This window comes from Paramisgurnus dabryanus, chromosome 13, assembly GCF_030506205.2.
Source record: "Paramisgurnus dabryanus chromosome 13, PD_genome_1.1, whole genome shotgun sequence".
NCBI lineage: Eukaryota > Metazoa > Chordata > Actinopteri > Cypriniformes > Cobitidae > Paramisgurnus > Paramisgurnus dabryanus.
In genome coordinates, this window is record NC_133349.1 from 4,749,814 (window position 1) to 4,774,068 (window position 24,255).

General features: G+C 38.2%; 1 protein-coding gene across 1 annotated transcript in view; it reads right to left on the minus strand.

The window, feature by feature from the left end:
- thsd7ab (thrombospondin, type I, domain containing 7Ab) overlaps positions 1 to 24,255 on the minus strand; it is a 153,186-nt gene that overhangs the window by 104,696 nt on the left and 24,235 nt on the right. The window contains exon 2 of the mRNA XM_065298878.2: positions 343 to 1,201. Within this exon, the coding sequence (XP_065154950.1) occupies positions 343 to 1,201 (859 nt within the window). The remainder of the gene's footprint in view (positions 1 to 342; positions 1,202 to 24,255) is intronic.

Sequence of the window (24,255 nt, forward strand, 5' to 3'; positions counted from 1 at the left end):
TTTTAATGAATATTATAGACTGTAAAAGCCCTATTAAGAAGTAAACTCTGGGCTGGGCAGTATTATAATATACACGATATGCATGTAGAGTTGAATTGTGTTGACTGTGCATGTCTGGTCTGCCAGTTTGAGCAGTCCCACCAGTATACATCAGCCTGGACCAGTATGGGAATTCATGCTGGTGTAAGATGGTAAAGTATCTTTTTCTATGGAGGACTAACAGCAAAATATTTGCCTGTGGACAGGGGTGCCACCTAGGGGGGGAAGTTGGGATGATTCTAACAGTGGGATCACACCAGACGTGGTAGAGGCGGCAAAAACATGCTATTAGAATTGACTCACCCGAGTGATACGGTACTTCCATTTCGATGGACACAAACCACCTGCCGAAACTGGTATCCAACTTCGATATTCCAGAGATCGATATCCGGTCGATTCAGCCTATTCCGGTTCCTCTTGTTCTTGATGAGCTCACGCATCTCTGGGTCTCTGTTAGCTTTCCTTGCTTTTCCTTTCCGTCGCCGAGCTTGGCGGATGGCGCGTGGGGGGGTACCGGAGGAAAAGGCCATCGGCGACGGTGTTGGTTGAGGTGGCAGTTTGCACTCGCTCCACCCGCCAACTCTCAAATTAAACACCGTCTCTCTTCCTTCGCAGGCTCTCGGCGCACACGTCTGGAACTCCGTCAGATTGGGGCAAGGAAGTCCGCCAAAAAGTGGGGGCGCCATAACGGAGCGCACACGGTTTTGCAGACCCAGCCCACAGGTCTTTGAGCACGTGGTCCATGGGGTAAATTCAGTCACCACGCAGTCCTGAGGGCAGGGGATGAGACAGGCTTGTTCCTGCCTGGGTTTGGGTTCAAAGTACTCACAGATGGCATCGTCGGCCAGCGACCCATCGGCCTTGAGCGCACAGGTCACCTCCCGTGTTTGGATGCCCTCTTCTCCTTGTGAGCACAACCTTGCGTATCCGCTACCTGTGCGCAAAGATATGGGAACACATTGGTTCCACGCACCAAGCTGCCAGTCGTACAAATCCTTGTGCCAGTCGCAGACACGGAAGCAGCTCTGCTGGTTGGCCGGCCGTGTGGATTGAGGGCAGTTGGTATGAAGGGTCGTCCAGCCCTCCACATGGGCGCACCACACCGCCCGACTCTGACTCCCACCTGGACCGCACTCGTTGCCCATACACCTGCCCCATGGACCTGACGACAAGCATATACTTTTAGTTAGTGCAAATGTGTGATAATATTGATACAGTATCAAGTTAAAGCTTCCCATGCCGACTACAGTCAGTTCAATACGGTATGAAATACGAATAAACAAATAGTTTTTTGGTCCACTTATCATTTAGGTCCTTTCTGCACTTTAAAAAGATGGACAGATGCAAAAAACTAGGGCTGTTCCGAATAGTTTTTGAGCTTCGCAGCTTCGGTAGTAATCAACAGCAAATATTCGAAGCTTCAGAGGATATTCAAAGACATTTTGCAGAAACCTCAGTGCTCCGTCATATAATGCAAGTCAACAGATCAGCCATTTTAATAGCTCAAAAGCAGATTTCTCCAACACATACGTAATTCTCATGACTCTTGGTGACATATTGTCATCTTGTAAAGCAAGTGGTTATGTGTGTGGAAAGAAATCTAAAGTTATTGACAATATTATTAACTTCAAGGCAGAACATCTGCAAAGTCTTTAGCCAAACATGAGCGTGATCATCTTCTTGTGGGGTCTCTCAGCACCACACCGCCACCTATAAAGCGGAAGTGTAAAGCGCACTTCCTGCTTGGCAGTCTCTGCATTAACGATAATGATGTGAATCTCAAAATTGGGCTACAATATTATATGAGCTACATGTATGTTCATGTTTGTATTTTTGAGAGAAAAATGTTTATGGGTGGTTTTTGAAAAAGCTACATTTTTAAGTCACTGATAAAAGTCCACAAAACCCATACTAAAAATGTTTTCACAAGACTTTTCAAAACAGAATAGTCTAGTCTAGTCTAGTCTAGTCTAGTCTAGTAGTCCCTGGTGAACCCACGGGTCAAATTTGGCCAATGTTAATTGATGCTAAGAGAAGGGTTCTTGGGTTCTCCAGGGTAAAATGTGGATTGAAAATATAACAGTGACAAACTCTTACGAAAATGAACCATGGTTTACTACAGTTAAAACCAAAAAAAAACATGTTTACTGTAGTAAAACCATGGTAACCACAAAACAACCATAGTTTTGACAATAGATACATTTGTCCTCACATTCTTTATTGTGGTTCCCTCTCACATGCCTGCCTAAAGGCTCATTATGCAGCTCAACATGCAAATCTTTTGTTTCCTCAGCTGTCAATCAATCATTCTCGCATACGGCCCTTCTAAACAAAAAGTGTCTTACAATTTCTAAATCAATATATTGTTTTATGTGAATGAGTAGGCAGAATGATTTTCACATCATTTTAAAGAAAAAACTCTAGACTACTAGATTCTGTTTAGAGAAGTTTTATGAAAACATGTTTAGTATGGGTTTTGTGGACTTTTATCAGTGACTTTTTGCTTGTTTAAAAACCATGGTTAAAAACCAAAAACCAATAAAACCATGGTTAATTTTCGTATGGGAACTTTCTGACAATACTAAAACAAAAAAGCTGTGCAAACTACAGCAATGCTGCATACATAATATAAATCTTCAATCTTATAATGCTAGGTAAATAAATTACCATGCTGTACTTGATGTAAACTTGTGTGCCATAATGCTTCTAACTTAAAAAAAAAAAAAAAAAAAACTTACTGGAGTTAACTTTTCTACGTGTACTTTGCTCTCTTCATGCACTCAATCTAAAACCAACAATTAATACTTGATACCAAACACATTTCTAAACAAGATGTCCTTATGGATTTAATGGTGAAAAACTTAGCAATTAAAACAAAATCAATACCTAGGTTTCAGGTTATCCATTTAATAAGGCAAAGTACAACAAACAGATGTGGAAAGAACTATAAATGTGCTTCAGGGCTCAATCTTACACCCACATGACAAAATTAGGCTTTATCATCACTAATTACCCCTGTTTTCCAGTAGCTGTGTCACTAGCATCTCACATCGCCCAACATCTACTGTAGTGTGTGATAAATGACTCTCTGTGTAATGAGGCACAATAAAAATCCATCTGAGAAGATTTTTGTTTTCAAAGCTGCTCATCGTGTTAAACAAGAGCGTAAGCCAAAGTAGAAAGCAATGCTTAAACATGCTGAGTCCTGACATGGTTATCAGTCTTGAAAAATGTGGAACAAAAAGTGTTTTTTGGGACGTCAAGTTGCAAGTCATTTACATCCAAAGCACAAACCTATCCTTACGGTAAAGGGTTTGTTCAAATTGCCAAGATCACCGCTAACAGATGTAAGTGCACAACACGCACCCACACCCCCAATTCCACCCTCTTACTATCTGTAATTGATTTTATTTGAAGAAGAGCGTTGGCGGACGTGCTGGGTAATGTGAGTGCTGTGTATACCCTGCAAGTCACTTTATTACATTATCACAGGAGGAAGTTTCCTTTTATTCTCTTCATATGTTTTTTATATATTTTTGATTTTTATTATCATGCGTCTAGTGTTGTAAAATCTGAAAAAAAAAGGCTAAAGGGGATCGGGCATTCTCCGTTATAGCCCCAAAAATGTGAAATAGTCTGCATGCTGTACATATGGCAGGCGCCTTCTATTGTGGTGTTAAAGTCTCAAGTTTGAAGTCTCACTAGAAAAGATTTGACTTCAGGAGTATAAAGTTAAGTTATTTCATATGGAGCGCCACATGGATGACGTATTTTTGTAGGCCAACCCCAGGCGTTAGCGGGACATTGGTTTCCTTGCCAAAAAGCCCATTCATTCTTCTCATATAGAGTTTGGATTATTGCAAATAATGCGTTTAACAAAAGTTTATGACACTTACACGTTTTGTCCAACAAGATCATCTTTACAGATGAACACCACTTTTATGAAGTTGTAATCAAAAGCTATCCTTACACTACAAGTTTTTTAACATCAACATTACCACCAAGCTTCTGACAGCGCTTTCAAACTTTATTAAACACATTTTCAAACATGTTCCCTGATAAAGAAATATTCTGTGTATGAACCTTTGTTGGGAATTGAGCCCATGTTGCGTTGTTTTTGAGATCTTCTTGCATGATAACGTTTTAAGTCCCCACAAGTCTGTAGTCCCATGTTGGAACTTGTTAGCAACCACCGTTAATATTACGCAGTGCCCGAAAATAGTCCCCCGCTATTTAAAGTTACCAATGGTAGTTTTATCGGGTGCTGCGTAATATAATTGTTACGGCAGCAAAGTCCTTGATTGTTACGCCAAAATAAGAGTATAGTAGCTATATCGGCCTAGAAAAATCACAACTTTTATATTTCCGTCATTCTTAGTACACGATGTAACTACAGAAGAGTCAAGTACCAAATAGGAAAAATATCGAAACTCTTTGGTTATTTTTGAGCACGATGCTAACGGTCTAATCAGATTTAATGGATTATGCTAAGCTATGCTAAAAGTGTTACCGCCAGAACCGGACATCAGCTGAATGGATTCCAAAATGGTAAAACTCAATTGTTTAACTCTAGGGGAGCTGAAAAATAACAAAAAGTGGAGTGTCCCTTTAAAGACAAGTTAAAGCTTTAAAAAGTCATAAGTGAGAATATATTAATGGTGTGTTTTGTTTCGCTACATAAAAGGTGAAACATGAAAATATTTTGGGCTTTGAAATCCCATAAAAAAACATTGGGTCTCATTCACTAAGCATGCGTAAGCACATATTTGTTTGTAAAACAAAAACATGATTCAACAAAAACTTGCATACTAAAATTTGTTTTAAATGTATGCAAAAACGTAAGAACTTAGACCACACGTGCACAATAATCATGAACAAGGAAAAAGAACCCTATAATATATATCTTTTTATATATTTTTTCCTTGTCTTGAACATATCTGATGCTGTAATAACGACTTCCCAACTTGTAAATGCAAACTTTTCAGAGGGGCTTGAACACACCATAACAACATCAACTTCATTTACACTTTTAAAAATAGGCGCTACAAAGAGGCTGTTTACACTTGGCATTAACATGCGTTTTCGTCGATCGGATCACAAGTGGACGACTTTAATGCCAGGTGTAAACGGGTTTCAAAACGTTTTAAGCTCGTCCACTTCGACCACTTTCAACCACATCCAGAGGTAGTCGAAACCACTTTTGATCGGATCGCTTTGGAGTTGCGGAACGCAAATGTGGTTGAAAGTGTTCGAACAGCCACACGCGACCGCCTTCTCTCCACCCATTTATCTAATCTGAGGTCTTTTTTGGACTTCTGGCGTGAACATACGGTGAACAGCGCTATTTTTAGCCATTCATTGATAAAACTACTGCGGGTGTTCTCCGTAGTTTCGTTTTGAAAGCGTGAAAGTTGCGCCATCCTATTTCATTAATTGCGCTGAAAATTCAGAGAAAGCTCCAACATATAAACCTACAAAACACTGTGCAGCATGCTTACTTGCTAAACAAGCAGCGGACTCCGACATAATATTAGTTTGCATCCATATAAACTCATAATTACTCTCGCTCGCGTTTGAATGACAGCAGAGAGACTCGCCCACCGTCTCACAGACCACCCCCTCACAGTATTCAGGACAGATGCGGTCGAAAGTGGACAAAAGAGACGGATTTAAATACCAGGTGTAAACGTAATGTGTCTCTCTCGTCCACTTGTGATCCGATCGATGAAAACACATCTTAATACCAAGTGTAAACAGCCCCAAAATGGGTTTTACAAAACTTCCCAATTCTGGTCCCCGACCCCCCCCCAAACTTTTTAAATGTCTCCATATTTAAAACACCTGACACAGCTCATTAGCCTGCTTCCAGAATGGTTAACATATCTCCCTAACACGTGGATAAGTTAAATCAGGTGTTTTAAATAAGGAGACATCTAAAACATTCTGGGAGGTGGTACTTGAGGACCAAGATTGGGAAACACTGCCATAGAACCACTCTGGTTCCTCAAAGAACCGTTCAGTGAAAGAACCATTTCCTTTTTATAATCTAAAGAACCTGTTTTCACATAGGTTCTTTATAGAGCCATTTAGCCAAAAGTGTTTCTTTTGTGGCATTTATGTCTCAAAAACTCCTCAACAAGGCTGGAAAGAAGATTTCTAGACAGATGCAGTTTAGGCAGGTGAAGAAGCACGGATAAAAATGAAAAAGCTCTAAAAATGTGCAGCATTAAAGGTGTTATGCAAGCGATTTTTTTGGAACATCTCGCATATAATGTTAGTAATAGCTGACAGATATCACTTAAATAATTGTCTTGCAAAATATCACTTTCCGTTTCGATGCTAGATTCTGCAAACCACAAAAAGTGTAAAGAAGGACTGTGAGTTTGCTGCTTTCATACCACAAGGGTATTGATATGTAAGGTATAAGATATATGATTCTTTAAAATTCTGGTCATACTGTACCCATACTTTCATCTCTCAACACTGGCATCATTTTTACAGGATGAGTCCTGATCAATATTTCACACATCTTTATTTCCCATGCACAGCGGAGACACCAGCTGTCATGATAAAAGGTCATTCTGGCTGACAAAGAGCAGCTCCATCAACATCTGACAGGTGTGTGAGAGAGCACAATGTAGACCGAAAAAAAAAAACACAGTTCAGTACAGAAAAAAACTGAGAAACATTTGACGACATCCATTGCACTGCAAACATACATGTAATGGGGATAGATTGTAGATGGTTAAATAAATTGGGCGTAATGGATTTTTTTCTAACAGCGAGCAGAACATTTTCTATTAGACTACATGACAGATATCACAAAATACTGTAGGTGTGCTGCATATGAGATCACATTCTGTGAATTTTACTCATACGTGTATGATTGGTTGTTCTGACATAATAATAACAGGAATGATAACATCCATCTTCCTCAATGTGATTAGACAGATCCAATATACAGCACTATATTATCACTTGTGAATTGTAAATGTGGGTGATGAAATTTATGCTATGCAGCCTTGTTTAAATAAATGATCTTAAATTCAAGTTACAATATTTTATTAGAACTTCATCTCAGAAAGATCAACAAAAAATAGACTTTGTCTGTGAAGTGAGATGTTACATCAGAGATGATAGATAAACTTAAAAACGCTGAGGAATTTTCCATGTAATAAATAAATCACGAAAAGCCTTTATTTGAAAGTAAAGATAACTCTTGAGTAGTATAATGGATTTTATTTGCAGTAGACTCTTTTGATAGCTCGTCTTTTAAATCATTTTAAATGAATATATTCCCTTGATCAGCTACTCTCTTTCGCATGTCAAAATGAACCAGATAGATACATTTATTTTTTCCTGTTCGTGCTCGGCAAAGAGAGTCAGTCAAAATCAAGAAAACTGACCTTAGGCGAAGACCATAAAATTCACAAGCAATCTGAGAAACTTCTTAAGACTTTCTGATGATAAATCCAGTTAGCTGTCTGCCTTTAGCCTTTTAACATCTCTCCTGCTGATTCAAAAGTTAATTTCCACTGTAGTCAGATAGTGACATCCAAAATGCTAACTTTTCTCAAGTTTTCTTAAGGCGTGATGCAACAAGTGATAAAACATTTCTCTACTATTTAAATTTAAAGCAATAGGACATTTCATTGGCTTCCATTTGGTATTTCGATTAGAGATCGAAATTTTTACAAAATCAGTATTGGTCTTTAGAACTGCCTTAATTCTATGTGGCATTGATTTAACAAGGTGATGAAAGCATTCTTTAGAAATGTTGGCCCATATTGATAGGATAGCATCTTGCAGTTTATGGAGATTTGTGGGATGCACATCTAGGGCAAAAAGCTCCCATTCCAGCACATCCCAAAGATGCTCTATTTGGTTGAGATCTGGCAACTGTAGGGTCCATATTAATACAGTGAACTCATTGTCATGTTCAAGAAACCAATTTGAAATGATTTGAGCTTGGTGACATGGTGCATTATCCTGCTGGAAGTAGCCATCAGAGGATGAGTACATGGTGGTCAGAAACAATGCTCAGGTAGGCCGTGGCATTTAAATGATGCCCAATTGGCACTAAGGGGCCTAAAGTGCGCCAAGAAAACATCCCCCACACCATGACACCACCACCACCAGCCTGTACAGTGGTAACAAGGCATGATGGATCCATGTTCTCATTCTGACTCTACCATCTGAATGTCTCAACAGAAATCGAGACTCATCAGACCAGGCAACATTTTTCTAGTCTTCAACTGTCCAATTTTGGTGAGCTCATGCAAATTGTAGCCTCTTTTTCCTATTTGTAGTGGAGAAGAGTGATACCCAGTGGGGTCTTTTGATGTTGTAGCCCATCCGCCTCAAGGTTGTGCGTGTTGTGGCTTAACAAATGCTTTGCTGCATACCTCAGTTGTAACAAGTGGTTATTTCAGTCAAAGTTGCTCTTCTATCAGCTTGAATCAGTCGGCCCATTCTCCTCTGACCTATAGCATCAACAAGGCATTTTGGCCCACAAGACTGCTGCATACTGGATGATTTTCCCTTTTCACACCATTCTTTGTAAACCCTAGAAATGGTTGTGCGTGAAAATCCCAGTAACTGGGCAGATTGTGAAATACTCAGACTGGCCCGTCTGGTACCAACAACCATTCCACCCTCAAAATTGCTTAAATCACCTGTCTTTCCCATTCTGACATTCAGTTTGGAGATCAGGAGATTGTCTTGACCAGGATCATCACACCACTGAATCCACTGAAGAAACTGCCATGTGATTGGTTGATTAGATAATTGCATTAATGAGAAATTGAACAGGTGTTCCTAATAATCCATTAGGTGAGTGTATGTTATTGCTGAAAGCTTGCTCATTTAAGGTAAATAGAGATCTCAGTTATGTTACATTTAAGTGTCTTATGTGTTTCTTCTAAAATACTTACTAGTAAGAATTAAAAACCTAAATTAAAAATGTGGATAGCATTTATGTTAATGAGACATTGCTGATTTCATATTGAGATCTCTGAATTATCATTGCAGGCTTAGGCATCTTGAAAGATCAAAGCAAGACTTTGAGATATGAGAGTCTTTTCCCATAAAAGAAAATCAAAAAACTTTTCTGAGAAGAACTAAATGTGCTGAATAACCAGAATCATCTGGCAACCGGCTGAGGTGTACTGTACGTGAAAACTGTACCGTAGGTAAAAACAGTCTGGTGGGAAAGTTAGCTGACAGCAGATCAGCTAACTTTACTCCATTTCACATCTGGGTCTATATAATCTATATTTGGTGGGTGAAATTCTTCAAATGTAGATATGATGGAAAGCGAGCAGTGTGATTGAAATATCACCCATCTGGTGAAAGCCAAATTGAGAACTTCTAAAAGCTCCATTTGGGGGTAAACCTAACTTTAAATCACATTAACGGCAGAGCGACTGTAAGAGTTTCATTCGTTTCGGGCATAAACATTTTAATGTTGTTTTTCTTCAGTTGTCCCCCTACAGGCACGGATGAGAAGTCACAGCAGGTGCCTGCACCCAGCACTAAATATTAATATGGCATCTGTGTGCTGAGCTTTGTTGATGGTGATCTGACACGCCACCTTTACGAGAATCATCCCTCGGGGCCACTGGAAAGCGAAAAGAGGTTTTTAAACCAGTACAGAAGAGCCATAGCAGACCAATGTGCCCTTTAGATAAAAGACATTTGGTCTGTAAGAAATTATGCTATAGGCGAGAGCGTTGCATTTAAAACAGCAAAGGCCTGCAGCTATGGTACAAAACTGAACTCTGAGCTGTAATGTAGCTTAAGAAAAACCAGACAGAATATTGAAAAACCATAAAATGTTCCTGTAGCTCACTTGCTGGAGCACTGCAGGATGAGTGCAAAGACCAAAGTTCGATTTCTCAGGGAAAATACACATACTGATAAAAATATATAGCTTAAATGCACTGTAAGTCGATATGGATAAAAGCGTGCCAAACATGTAAATGTAAAAAAAAAAACATTGATTCTTTTAAAATGTTAAGGCCCAGTTGGTCAAAGCATCTACAGAATATAAAAAAACCCTCAGACCCACTTTGCTTGATAAAAGTAGGATAAGCAATTTTGGAGATGCTAGGCATAGCTAGCTAACTTTGAAGGCATATGATCCAACTTTCCAAAGACACGCCTCCTCCAAAACACAAGAACTGAGCTTTCAGCTAATTCTTAATCCAAAAGTCATTTCTAAGATGTTTTTCTTCATATGTCCTTTTCTTGTGCCATGTTTTATCGATTCAGGAGCAATGTAAAGCAGTCGCTGTTTGCTTTCTATTCTCGCTTGGTCTGCCTGGCATCATTGTAACATGCATGGTTGGCAGATCTGCTTAACAAAGCCAGCCCAATGGCCAATCAAAACTAGTCGAAAGATCCAACCCTATCCAATCTTGCGGCAACAGTTATTAAGTAGTTCAATTGTAAGGGTGTCACGATTTCGATTAAATGGATTGAAATTAAGTCACAACCTCGAACTTCGAATTTAAAAATGGAATTGTCGATGCTGCCACGTCCCGATGTCATGTTCGGTTGGCTTGCCAAGCGAGAAAAAAAACATGTGTTAAGTGCTGCGAGTCAACCTCCTCCAAATTAGCTAGCTACAGCCAGTCAAAAGATAGCATGGGAGATGCAGGAGACACCACGCAAGCTGCTCTTTACATGGGAAACAAAAAACAGCAAGCACCAGGGGGGTTGCTCAAGTTGCCCGGCCAACTGCCCATATGCCATTCTCGCCTCACGTTTCCCTTCCCAGGTTGAAAAAAATAAATCGTACTTTTACTTCGTTACACTGGGCAGTGTTCCTTCATTTCTGTATTTTAATCAATTACGAAATGTGTATTTTATTTTTAAATTGCCGTCTTGTGTTTCTGAGACATTCGCGAATTAAGCGTTTTAAGCACGGTTTTAAGGTGCAAAGTACCGACAGGAATGTTCATCTGACAGGAAGTTTTGTTTTATCAGGTATGTGCGTGTACCATATTTTTTCACTGGCAGCACGACTAACATGACAGGGCATCTTCGGGTTCAAGGTCAGATATTATATTTCATAAAAGTCACAAAAATGGCATATAATTTTTTTGTGCTTTCAAAAAAATGTAAAAATCAAGAATTTAATCGAATTGTGACTTTAGAATCGAAAGTGTAATCGAATAGAGGATTTGGAGAACCGTGACACCCCTATTCAACTGTGTGGTAAATCCACAGGCTAAACAACACGGCTGATGGCGGGCAAAGTGCATCCTATCAAGTACATCCTATCAATTCATTCGGAGCAAATGCCATGATTGGACTAGTGTTGGGAGATTTGCCCCATTTTGCCATGACCGCAACCTTCTTAAAACTGATGCCATTAATCCAAGCAAGTCGATAAAGCCCAGGCGCTCTAAAATTTTCTGCATGCCAGGGAGCGGGGACAACACCCTTGCTGGTTTTAAACCCCTGTGTGCCAACCCCTCGCGCCAAAATGTCAGAGCCGCACCAATTACAAGCTCATGTGCAAGGAAGAGTCTGAATCATGCGCATTACAAGTTCAGGTGCTAGAAAGAGTCCAAGCCGCGTGCATTCAGGTGATTATAATGCAAATAAGCATACTGTCGCTTTGGTCCGCAACGCAAGCCTCTGCTGACCGCGCGTCTCAACAAACTCTCTCACACAAAGTGAAGCCCACAAACCATCTCATGCAAAGAAAAGCACACAATACACATGTTAATGTGAAACTATGATGATGATGATAATAATAACAACTAGGGATGGGCATTCGATTAAATTTTTTTAGTCGATTGTCGGGAGAATTAACGATCGACTATTGATTAATCGTTAATATTTTTATAATAAAAAAGAATTATTTAACTTTTATTATTCAAAAATGTTGAATACAAAAATACAGTGTGTTTTCCTCCATGAGACCTTTATTACAAGATCAACTCGTGGCAGACAGTTAAACTACATTTAGTTAGACAAACGGAACATGCGCTTGAATATGCGGTGCTCTAAAGCAGCGGAACCTGCAGCTGCAAGCCGCATTCTTAAACAGAGACCTCATTTGTTCCAAAAAATCATGACCTCTTCATGATTATTTTTTTTTAAATCAAAACACGGAAGGTCACAGATAACGGAGTATGGTGTCAAATATTGCACCCTGGTGGTAAAATGTTGAATTGCTGCCACACAGTGAAATTCATTTAATTGCTTCAAGACACACGCTACGCTAGGCAACGCAACCTGCATTAGATAAAAAAAGTATTTGATTAATCAATAACAAATTAACATCATCGACTAAATTATTAACGATCAACTATTGCCAACTATTGTCATGAAAGCATGCTATTGGCGATATGTCTGCAGATTGTCGATACACGATATTATCGTCTATAGGCAGGCACAACCCTAGATTGGACAAACATTTTATGGTCCTGGGCTTAAAATAAATAATTGATATAAATGAATTTAGACCACTTAACTTGGTGAATGCTATCTGGATGTGAAAAGATTTTTAACCAGCATAACCAAAAGTGTTTCTGGACAAATTTGCCTACCCTGTCTTAGTAGGAAAAATAAAAACGTGTTTTCAATCAATAAAATCAATGCAGACCATAAAAAATGTACATTAGTTACATTTAATTAACTAAGCTCAATTTGTCCAATAAAAGCACTGGGTTGTGTTAAATAATCAAAAAATGTCACTGTAGTCTTAAAACCCCAGCTGTTGAAGTCAACATAAAACAATCAGTGACACATTGTGTTTCTATGCCCAAACAGTAATTTGCATATTGTGCAGCATGTTTTTAGTTAGAAAAACTGAAGTCATGAAAATATGAACTTGATGTGTTTTATATACTTTTTTGTACATTCACAAATGTGCAGGGGTGAACAAAATGTGATATACTATATACAACTTGCTAGCTAAATAAGAGTGCGACTTCACATAAGACATTATATAGAGGACCACCGAAACAAATTGCATTACCTCTCGAGATGAACATACAACTCAATGTAGTACAATGTATGCAAGGTTTTTAAAAATGTGCACACTCTTCTAATGACAAAAATTTTGCATTTTGCATGCCTTTGGAAAGTACATCTCATCATCTTTCACAAGTCATCTGTTAAGGCCTGAGGGACGTGGGGGGTACAAGCCCAGTTTTCGGACTAAGCAATCGAATTAAATGTGAAAACGTGCTAATAACGTATGGCAGAAAAACTAATAATAATTCAATCTGTCTTGCCTTTAAATGATCATTTAAAGGTCACACAAAACTTTATCTTCCTCTATGAGGCAATGCGACTCACTTCTCAGCAGAAAAAAACATCAGAGGCCTTGTTTTAATACATGTAGACACACACACACACCTTGGCATTTGCAAATAATCTTGTTATGCTGCCACTTTTAATATAGCAAAATAAAATGTACCTCAGTAATTTGAGTCTAATATATTCCTTGGCATTTGCAAATATTATAATCCTGTCAATTTTATTGAAACAATACAGCAAGCTGCAATGAATTAGAAACATCCACGTAAAATCATCCGTAAATAGGGCACTGCTGAGTAAGAATGAGACTCGTGGGTTTTATGCTGCAGTCTTCCGGCCAGCAGGGAAATCTGCTCGGCTGCAATGCAGCGCTGTAGGGATGGAGGCCGAGAAATCTCATTCCAGGAATTCTGTAACATTCCCACCCGAGATAACATTAAGCCAGAGGCACAAAGAGGTCACGATGAAGAGAGCGATCACATTCGATTAGATTGAAGCCATCATCACTCCAGGCTGAACCCTCTCTGGTCAAATGACACTTCACATTATTGACTGTTTGATGTTCAGTACAGATATAATGTGATATTTCAGATGAAATCATTCATATGCTAGCAGAAATATCGATGTGAATTTAAAAAGCTCTAAAATCAATTATGCAAGACACGTTGGCCCTAAAACATATTTGACACTTAAAGTATGAATGTCATTGCAGCTGATACTAAATAACAAACCAAGTACCAAGTTATCGATATCCATTTATAATATGAGAACACTGGAGACCGGAAATGCCCGTCGCATTTGTTGCAAGTTTGGTAAACTCTGACCTCATTCATATCATGTGAAGATGTTTGACCAACCAAACATTGATATGTAACTAGTTTCAAATGGTGAAAATGTGATTTTTAGTGAATGTTAACCCAGACAGCAGACGACTCCATGATGGATCCACACCGGATTTGCACCAGAGCTGCTTACTCCGGCCTAGAGTCGTCTGCTGTCTGGGAAGTTACTTTACCTTACAGGTGTCTTAGCCAAGTAACCTTAAGGGCTCGTTATAGTCGTGCGTAGGTCCTACGGCGTAGCAGCGACGGCGTAGGTTCCGCGTCGGTTTTCATTTATACTTTTGCGTCGTTGTCCGCGTCGACGTGCAAACACACGCGCGACCGCTGGTGGGCAGTATCCACGCGTGTAACCACAGTAGCAGCGCGACCGTCAGAGAAGAAGCAGCTTGGCAAGTAATACCTAAGACGCAGTTTTTTTACCTGACGGGAGGGGTTCTGGTGGACCAATCACAGCGCTTGCGGTCCGCGTAGATCTGACATGCTGTTAAAATTTTTGCGAGGTGTGCGTCAGGCTACGGATAGCTACGGCGTAGAACCTACGCACGACTATTAATCACCCTTTAGTCTTAGCTGCTAATAACTGCAAATCCTATTTTAAACTCCATGTTGGTATTTATAATTAAAATGCAAATCTTTTTTTGTAAAATAATTAGCAAAATTTTTTTTTTTGCCTAAAGCTACGTACACACCAAACGCGGGTCATCGCGTTACTCGCTCTAGATTACTTGCAGGATTTAACTTCGTGTCTTGCGAATTTTCCGCTCGAGTTTTCAATTATTTTTAACTTGGGCAAAGATGCGTTTGATGCGATTAGTGCGTGTTTTCCCATATTGCGTCATCCGCATCGACCCACATGAGGACGCGTCTCATAAATAAATAAATGATTGAGCCACTGCATCCTAACTAAAGAACTTTAGCAAAGTCTGTTAAAAATAATAATGAAGTCCAAAGTCTAAGGAAAAAACACAAAACCAAAAAAATTCAGTGTTTGACGATGTGGAAGGTTCAAGTTTTATCAATGAATACATAATGTACTCTAAATCTACCCTTAATCATGTGGGTTAACTGGAGTAATTTAAGGATTAGAGGTCCGTGAGTGATAAGAAAATCTTTCCCACTCATACGGAGAAAATCACAAGAGCACTAATGAGACTTTCAGGGATTATCGAAGACTCTTTGTGCCTTTGGGAAGCACACTTAAAGGTCACATTTCAGTTTCTTCTGTGACTTCACAATCACATGTATATCATTTGGCAATTAAGTCTCACACCATATCAGATTTAAATAACAATCAAATCATCATTAGGGCTTTCTACACTGAGCTTAACCTTGGGTTCTTCTTTTAAAACCTATATTTAAATACGGGCAATGCAATGTTTAAAGGGACACTCCACTTTTTTGAAAATATTAAAAATGAACCGAAATGAAAATTCTTGGACGAAACCGAAAAAGAGGAAACCAAGGCAGAAAAATCGAAATAAATTATTATTCCAATTATTAGTACAAATGCATTCATGGCTATCACGGTGTACAAACTTTACAAGGGGTGTGTTAAGGATCACAAAACTCACGGTTCGGATCACATTACAGTTTTTGAGTCACGGATTGGATTATTTTTCAGATCAGCAAAAAGGGGGTGGGGAAAATCTAATAACAAATAAAGAAATTGCAAACATTTATAAAAAAGAACAAAGTTGCACATTAATAAGGGCTAACATTTGCATTAGGTACAGAAATCGAATTAAATGATTCATAACACTGTCTTTGTATAAACTAAATATATTATTATTTTTAGAGCTACAGAAGTGATTTTCCTTTTGTTTTGGGTTGTTTGAGTAACATTAATGACACAGACTTAAGTAGGTTAATTGAGGTTACTGTCTCTTTAAGACCAAATAAGCAGAGACTGGTTTCTGACTGTAATATACATACACTTAAGTAGGGATGCACCGATACCACCGATTTTTTGGAATATGAGTACGAGTACTTGCATTTCAGTACTTGCCGATACCGATACAGAGTACTTAATAAAAAAAAACATGATTTAAATTTACAGGTAACAGCTTTAGTCATATAATTTAACAAAAAAACAAAGGACTAGTTTTCCAGTTTGTTGTAAACTCTGCCTCTTTGGACAACACAAGAGGCATTAACCCCTTACACGCCGCTCAAACATAGACATTTCTCAGACCGTGGTATCGATTCCAGATTTCGGGGGACTTTTAACGTGTACGAGTACTTTAGAAAATTTGGTATCGAGGCCGATACACGATACCAGTATCGGTGCATCCCTACACTTAAGACATAAACAAATGTTTTTATTATAAAAAGAATACTGTGGAGATAATTTTGTTTACATGTGTCCTGTCAATAATTAAAAGATTTTATGTTCGCTTGTTTGCGTCTCACTCGTGTGTGCACTATAGAGGGCACTTAAACGTGCACACACAGAGACCGAGGGCGAATCCCAAACAGCGCAGCATAAAAACGTTATGTTGTTTTTCATTGCTTTATTCAGCAAATGTATGTTAATGGACTACAGTATGAGACAAATTTGCGCGACTCTCTCTTAAGTTTACACACCTTTACAGTTTTGGAATCCATTCAGCTGATCTCCGCGTCTGGCCCTACCACTTTTAGCGTAGCTTAGCATAAACCATTGAATCTGATTAGACCATTAGCATCACACTAAAAAACTACTTCTGTAGTTACATCATGTACTAAGACCGATGGAAAATTAAAAGTTAAAAGCTGCAGGAGGCGCAATGATATTACGTAGTTCCTGAAAATAGTCCTCTGCTATTGAAAGTCACCAAGGGGACTATTTTCGGCTGCTGCATAATCTCATTGCGCCTCCTGCAGCCATGTTACGGCAGCAAAGTCCTTGATTATTACGCCAGAATGAGAGTATAGTTCGAAAATTTTGTCTAGTACACAATGTACTGTAACTACAGAAGAGTCAAGTTTTAAACAAGAAAAATATTTTTGAGCGCGATGCTAAATGGTCTAATCAGATTCAATGGATTATGCTAAGCTATGCTAAAAGTGGTACCGCCAGACCCGGAGATCGGCTAAATGGATTCCAAAACGGTAAAAAAATCTAATATTTAACTCTAGGGGAGCTGGAAAATGAGCATATTTGCCAAATGCATGAATGTTAATGTAACATGCCAAAAAAATCACAGCACACTGAATGTATCCCACAATGCACTGCATTCTTCAGTTGACCAATTAATCAAAGCGTTAAAATTTTTGCAAGAAATATGAATCTTATAAACTTCTTAATTAAATATATCTTACATTTCTTTACAATTTCTTATAAATCTTCTTGTAAAGTAAACACGGTTCGTTCTGATTTTATCTTAAAGGGATAGTTTATCCCCCAAACGAAATATCTGTCCTCAATTACACATACTCAAACCTGTAAAAATGTCTTTGTTCTGCCAAACACAAAGGAAGATATTTTGAAGAATGTTTATAACAAAATAGATCAGGGGGCACCATTTACTTCCATAGTATTATGTTTTCTACTATGGAAGTCAGTGGTGCCCCGGGTCTGTTTGGATGATGACAGAATTTTCATTTAAATTCAAGTCTGTTTATTTATGTAGCATTTATGTAGCTCTGAAAAATGTGCGTTAACTTTGGTGCTAACCGCCATTAAACGAAGCAGCATGTGAATGTGCCTCATATTGGAAGGTAGTTTTTGTAGTTTATAAAGTTTTAAATATGGATATTTTCCCACAAAATCACTTCATTACCCTTAGTTTTGAACTAAAGCAATCTACTTGTTGTTTATTTTTGTTGTTATTGATAGTTTGCAAAGTTTACTGGAAGTTATGTTTGTTCCATGAAAGTCATTTGTTTATGTTGTTACTGCTGAAACCATCTATAGTTTAAAATGTTTGTGCTAATATAAATAGATGTGTTTATGTTGAGAACGCAGCCAGCCTTGTGATTAGATCTTAAAGAAGACAAGAGTGTTTATATAAACCACACACATACACGCACGCTTCTTTCATCTTAGAGGAGCTCTAAAGAAATTAGATTGAATTACTTGACAGGCCTGTGATGAGAAGAAAAGACATAAATAAACCTCTCAGGAGAACGACTGATGTGGAGATCTGGTGTGTCCTTATACTTCACCTCCTAATAGGGTTGAAGGGCTGCTGGCAGACGTTTGCTGGGCTCTTTCAGGTCGCACACTAATTAAATAATTTGTCTCTATTCTGCAAAGGCTACAAGTTCACGGTCACCTGACCATGTAGTGTAGTTTCTTTTTGGTTGCTAACCCATTGGTTGATGACACCTTTAATGTTAATTTTCCGATAAAGTCTGTAGCAAAAACTGCATTTACTGTAAGCGTAATCTGATTATAAGCACACAAGCCCTAAACACACTACACATGTATGTAAATGAATGTGAAGTCTTACTAAACTGCCTTGATTTCCTTGTTTGTTATGTTTCAAAATGGGTCAGACGATGATTTATTAATACTCTGCAATAGTGCACATTAGTGCTCATCTTTCTCCTCTCCACAAACGTCTTGATAAAAAAAATTGTGAAGAAAATCTTCCTGGGCAAGATAATTTACCTGTCGACATGTTTATAGCTATTGTAGCTACCTGAAATATAACATCTGGTTTAATGGCACAGGCACTTAAAGGAAACTCTATCGTCCCCTTGAGTATTGAGGTTTGTTACCGGAACAGCCGTGCAAGGGCACAATGTTCAGATATTTATACCGAACCACACCAAGCAATATGTGTGCATACTTGTGTAAAGTATTTCAGCTTTTAATAATTCAGTAAATAAAATCTCAAATGCTCATTAAATATTAACACATATATAAACAAGATTATAAATATCTGGAATCCTACTTAGTCAGGCATTTTGATTTGTCAGGAAATGTGATATCGTGATATATAGTCGTATCAAATATTCTTATGAAAAAGTAATGGGTGCTACTTTAAATATCTGCTGTTTAACAAGATGTTTTATTATTATAATTTTTTAAATACTTTTTTAAAGACTGTAAACAAGACGTTTTGTCCAAATGAGGAAACACTTTAACCCTGGAGAAACCAGAAAAATCTAAAAACCCATTTATTCTATTGAACAAATTTGACCCTGTGGGTTCTCCAGGGTTAAAATATATATTCACTACAGAAATGGCTGTGTTGTCCACAGATTGTATAAAACAAGGTAGGTAGTGTCATGACATCACCCATAGGTTTCTGAAAAGCATTTTTGAATCCCAAAGTGGGTGGAGTGCATCACTGCGCGTCATTCCAAAAATGGGCAAAAAGGCGGAATGTGGGTGGAGCTGAGGTGCCTGTTTGCAGTAACTACGCCTGCTTAACTTAACATTGATAGCAATGGAAATCCACCAGTCACTCAATTGACAACGCCCTGAACTACAGAACTTTAAAGGCTTAATATAATTTAAAACGGATGAGTTACAAAAAAAATTACCTCAAAATTGTAATGAAGGGCAAAATTAGCTATTAGGACCAAAAGGTTTTATACCAGGCTGTAAACATATTTTTTTCTGCTGTAAAATTGGACATTTTTTGAAAAGTTGTCCGCCAGCATTTTTTGTGATTTTCTTTAAAGGAAAATGTTCATCTAAAAATATTTAAACATACAAATATATCAAATGAAAGAACAGACACTCTGCTTTCAAACAAAGAATAAACAAACCAACAAACAGGAAAAAAACCTTTTGATCCTATCTATATTTTTCCTCTGCTTATAGACCGTTTCAGCAGTAACAACATAAACAAGCCACTGACGCGGTCCGCACGTAACTTCCCGGTAAACTCCGCTAATAATAAATAACAACAAAGTCCTTTAAACATAGTTTATTTATATAACAAGCAAAAAACAACACATAGATTACCTAGGAAACCAAAACATTTGTTATTTTTGACGAGGAATTTGTTCAAGAGATCAGTTTAGCAACTAGTCAGACCATTAAAAAAACGAAACTGGAAGTAAGGTTCGGATCCAGACGTGTATCACGTGCATCCGATGAAACCGTCTATAAACTCTTAAATACAGGTATGGGTATTTTTCTTTAAAAATATTTTTTTAGCAAAAAGCTGAAATAATTGCATTTTTGTGAAGAATTTTTTTAGAGATTAGATTCAGAACGATTATCAAAAAGTTAAACATTTGTAAATAACAATTTGTCTTCAGTTTTTTTTTCATTTATTGGGTAAGTGCGGTAGTGAATTATCGCGGTATTGCAGATTAACATAAAAATTCATCAGGAACACTTTTTAATGCAAATGTTTTCTCTTAAGGGAAAACATGGAAGTGTTTGGTGGCTTCTAAAATTCACCCCTGTTAGGTTAGGGTTGCCGCGGTGACAGAATTTTCCCAATGGGTAATTGGCGCGTCACAAACCCGGTGATCCCGGTATCCCCGGGTGGGAGGGGCTTATAAATGCGCATGCAGACGTGTACATTTTACTTTCACTTTTGAATTACGCAACTGTTTAAATGCAGCGCTTGCGTAAGCTGCGTTAAATCGCGTATGAATTTGCGTGCAATGCGAGTGCAGCAGCTGGTTTAATTAAGTGCTTGAGTCAATGTGCACAGGTAATTCTCACAGAACCCGCCAGTCCCAAGGAGAGCAACAGGCTACTTCTCCATAAAGCGCTGCTTGAAAGATGGGTTTAATATTTTTCTTGATGAAAAACACAACAACAAAACGATCTTGCTTATATTAAACAGCTCGTCTCGCACACTCTGACAGAAATAAATGAAATCTGACACCTGCTACCTCTGTGACGTGACGCGCGTTCAGCTCCGCTGGATTCAGGCAGGAGACACATTCAGTTGTAACTGTTTGCTCTCTCTAACGAAACTAAATGATTTAATTACATGAAAATATCAAAACGACGGTGAAACACGATGTCGCGGTGGGCAAGTGATCTAACCGGTGAGAGGCTGAAGCACTGGTTATCACCGTATCACGACTATCGCGGCAAGCCTAGTTTGGATCCTAATGAATGAATTAATGAAACATGCTAGGCTAAATGCTAACACGTTGATGACGCGCTGTACAATGATTAAGGGGAAACATTGGGAAAAGAGATGCATGAATTAATTTGTTAAGTTGAGAGAAGAACATAGTAAAAATTTTTTCCTTTAACATGGAGGGACTATGGGATTGACTCCATTTTGGAGCCAGTCTCTAGTGGCCAGTCAATGAATTACAGTTAAAAGTCACTTCCGTGTTGAATTCAAGAGAGAGATCGGAAGGTTGTTGTTTGGTTTTGTCTAATTCTAGAAGTCACAGTTTTACGACTTACTGATTTCCATGTTGTCCATGACCCGTAAAAACAGAGTCCATGAAAATGATATGAAACTGATCCTCCAAAGATTAAATTCTTCCCAAATAAAGACAAGATGCCCCAGTTTTAAAGCAGTACGAATTAACAGCAGACTGAAACTAAGGCAGCGTCCCAAATCAAGCAGAACTCAAGTCATTGTAGCTGAAACTAATAGATGCAGCAGTCTTTCAAGTACAGCGGGGAACGACTTGAAAGAAAGAACAAACATGTGGTTTATTCTCAAGGTTCACAAGACACACGCCTTGCAATGTGTTAGTTCACATCAAATGATTTGAGCAACTTGAAGGTTTAAATAGGTAAGATTTATACATCAACAAGAAGAAGCCAAAAGGTAATTACTATTCGTAACACATTACTAATAAGGATGGCTATTACAGAAGGAGTAATAAACCAAAGCACTTTATGTTTTAGTTCAGTGCAACTAGTCTTGCATTATATAATGAGATGGTTACATCAGAAAAAAAGATCATAATTATCAAACTATCATACAGGTACGAAGCATGTGCACAATTCGGCAAGCACCTTCTTTCAACTGCACCTGTTTGAGTGTTGCATTGCTCTTAAATATCTTTGGCTACATCAAGCTTGAAACAAGTATATCCACCTAGAAACCACCAAACACCGTAGCAACCACCCAGAACAGCATAGCAACTCCACAGCAACACTACATTCAACACCACTTGTTTTCAGAACATGTAAAAATCTCTCTGAAATCAAACATGCTGATCTTCAGAGAGACGAGCATGCAGTTCGCCTGGAGATTGGAGCGGAGTGAAGCGAGACTGTTGTCTACAGAGACGACCCCAGCACTGATCTGTGATCTCAGCAGGCGGCCCACCATCACGACTGTCACTTTCTATTAGCAAGAGGGCAAGATGAATGATCACACTTCTGTATCTTTACTACTATGATTACTTGACTCCCAGAGCTAAATGTGTGTAATGTGAGAGAGAGAGAGAGAGAGAGAGAGAGAGAGAGAGAGAGAGAGAGAGAGAGAGAGAGAGAGAGAGAGAGAAAATATACATACAAAGGGGATAGTTTGTCTGCATTCAGAATCAATAAACCCAATATTTATGGCACCGATAAGCAGAAAATAATTAGGATGAAAGGAGAAAACTACATAAGCACACACACATTTTTCAACCGTCCTCCCTCTGGGGATATTTTTCTGTTCAATTCTCCATAATAACTTTAAAATCTAAGTAACCAGCTTCAATAAATCACAGCATTGCAAACTTAAAAATTATTTGAAAATCTGAGATAAAGACAAAGGCTGAAGATTTACAAGACTCTATACTTACATTACAGTACTATGAGGCTATGACTCTATACTTACATTACAAACCCAGGATGGACTGCCAATAACGTAATCACTTAAAGGGCCCATGTCACAGGACTTTTTTAAGATGTCAAATACATCTTTGGTGTCCCCAGAGCACATGTGTGAAGTTTTAGCTCAAAATACCATATAAATAATTTATTATAGCATGTTAAAATTGCCACTTTGTAGGTGTGTGCAAAAATGTGCTGTTTTGGGGGTGTCCTCTAAAATGCACATGTGCAGATCAAGTGCAAACACTGATCACAATGATGGTGGTTTGTTGAAATTGAAACTCAATTGTTCTGTGAATTATTTTCTCTCTGCACTAAATGGCAGTGCTGTGGTTGGATTAAGGGGTTGGATTATTATAATTAGAGCTCCTTATGACATCATAAGGAGAGCCAAATTTCAACGACCTATTTTTTCATGTGCTTGTAGAGAATGGTTTACCAAAACTAAGTTACTGGGTTGATCTTTTTCAAATTTTCTAGGTTGATAGCATCACTAGGGACCCAATCATAGCACTTAAACATGGAAAAAGTCAGATTTTCATGTCATGGCCCCTTTAATACATAAAAACAAAAATACAATTCATTTAAACCGGCAAGGTACCAAAACTCACTTGAAAATGTGTATCTTATATTTATTTGTGTGATATTTCAGTAGCGCCTCACTGCAGAACACGACATCCAGGGGGCGGGGTTGGATTCAGATCCAGGGGCGGAGCTGGATCTTTGCATTTTGATTGGTCGGCAGTTTTACCACAAGACACATCATACACGTGTTGTTGCGTTACCATTTACGCATTGCGTCGTAACCAAATTAAGTTATTATTCTGAAAGAAATAAAAACTTTACTTAAGACTACAAAAAAATAGTGACTTTAAGGTGAAATGTAAGTGTTTTTGCTATGTTTTGGAGAAAAACATTTCGGGCACTACGAGTAATCTTACCACATGCAGTATAATACCTATGAATGTATACAGTATAAATATGCATAATTATTAACATATATATGGCAAGTTATTTAGAAATTAATAAATTGAATGTTTATCTTGTAGGGACTTTGAATTTGTTTTAACGCGTCTTTTCTTACAGCCATTAGGAAACAGGTTTCCTAAATTTGGTTTACGTTTTTTTTTTAATGTGCTAATAAAAGATATCAAATAAATATGTGTTTTTATGTGTAATAAGTGTGATAATGTACAGCCAAGCGGGTCGCAAATTTACACTAACTGTGATCATTACTCACTAAATTATGATTCATTCTCGACTATATTATTAATCAAACGTACACTTAAACTGATACGAGCAAACGTTGGCTACTACAGGATGCAGCTAATTGCGGGCTGCAACAACGCAAATATACTGGTTCATTTGGCAGAACAAAGTACCGTATATAAAGTGGGAGGA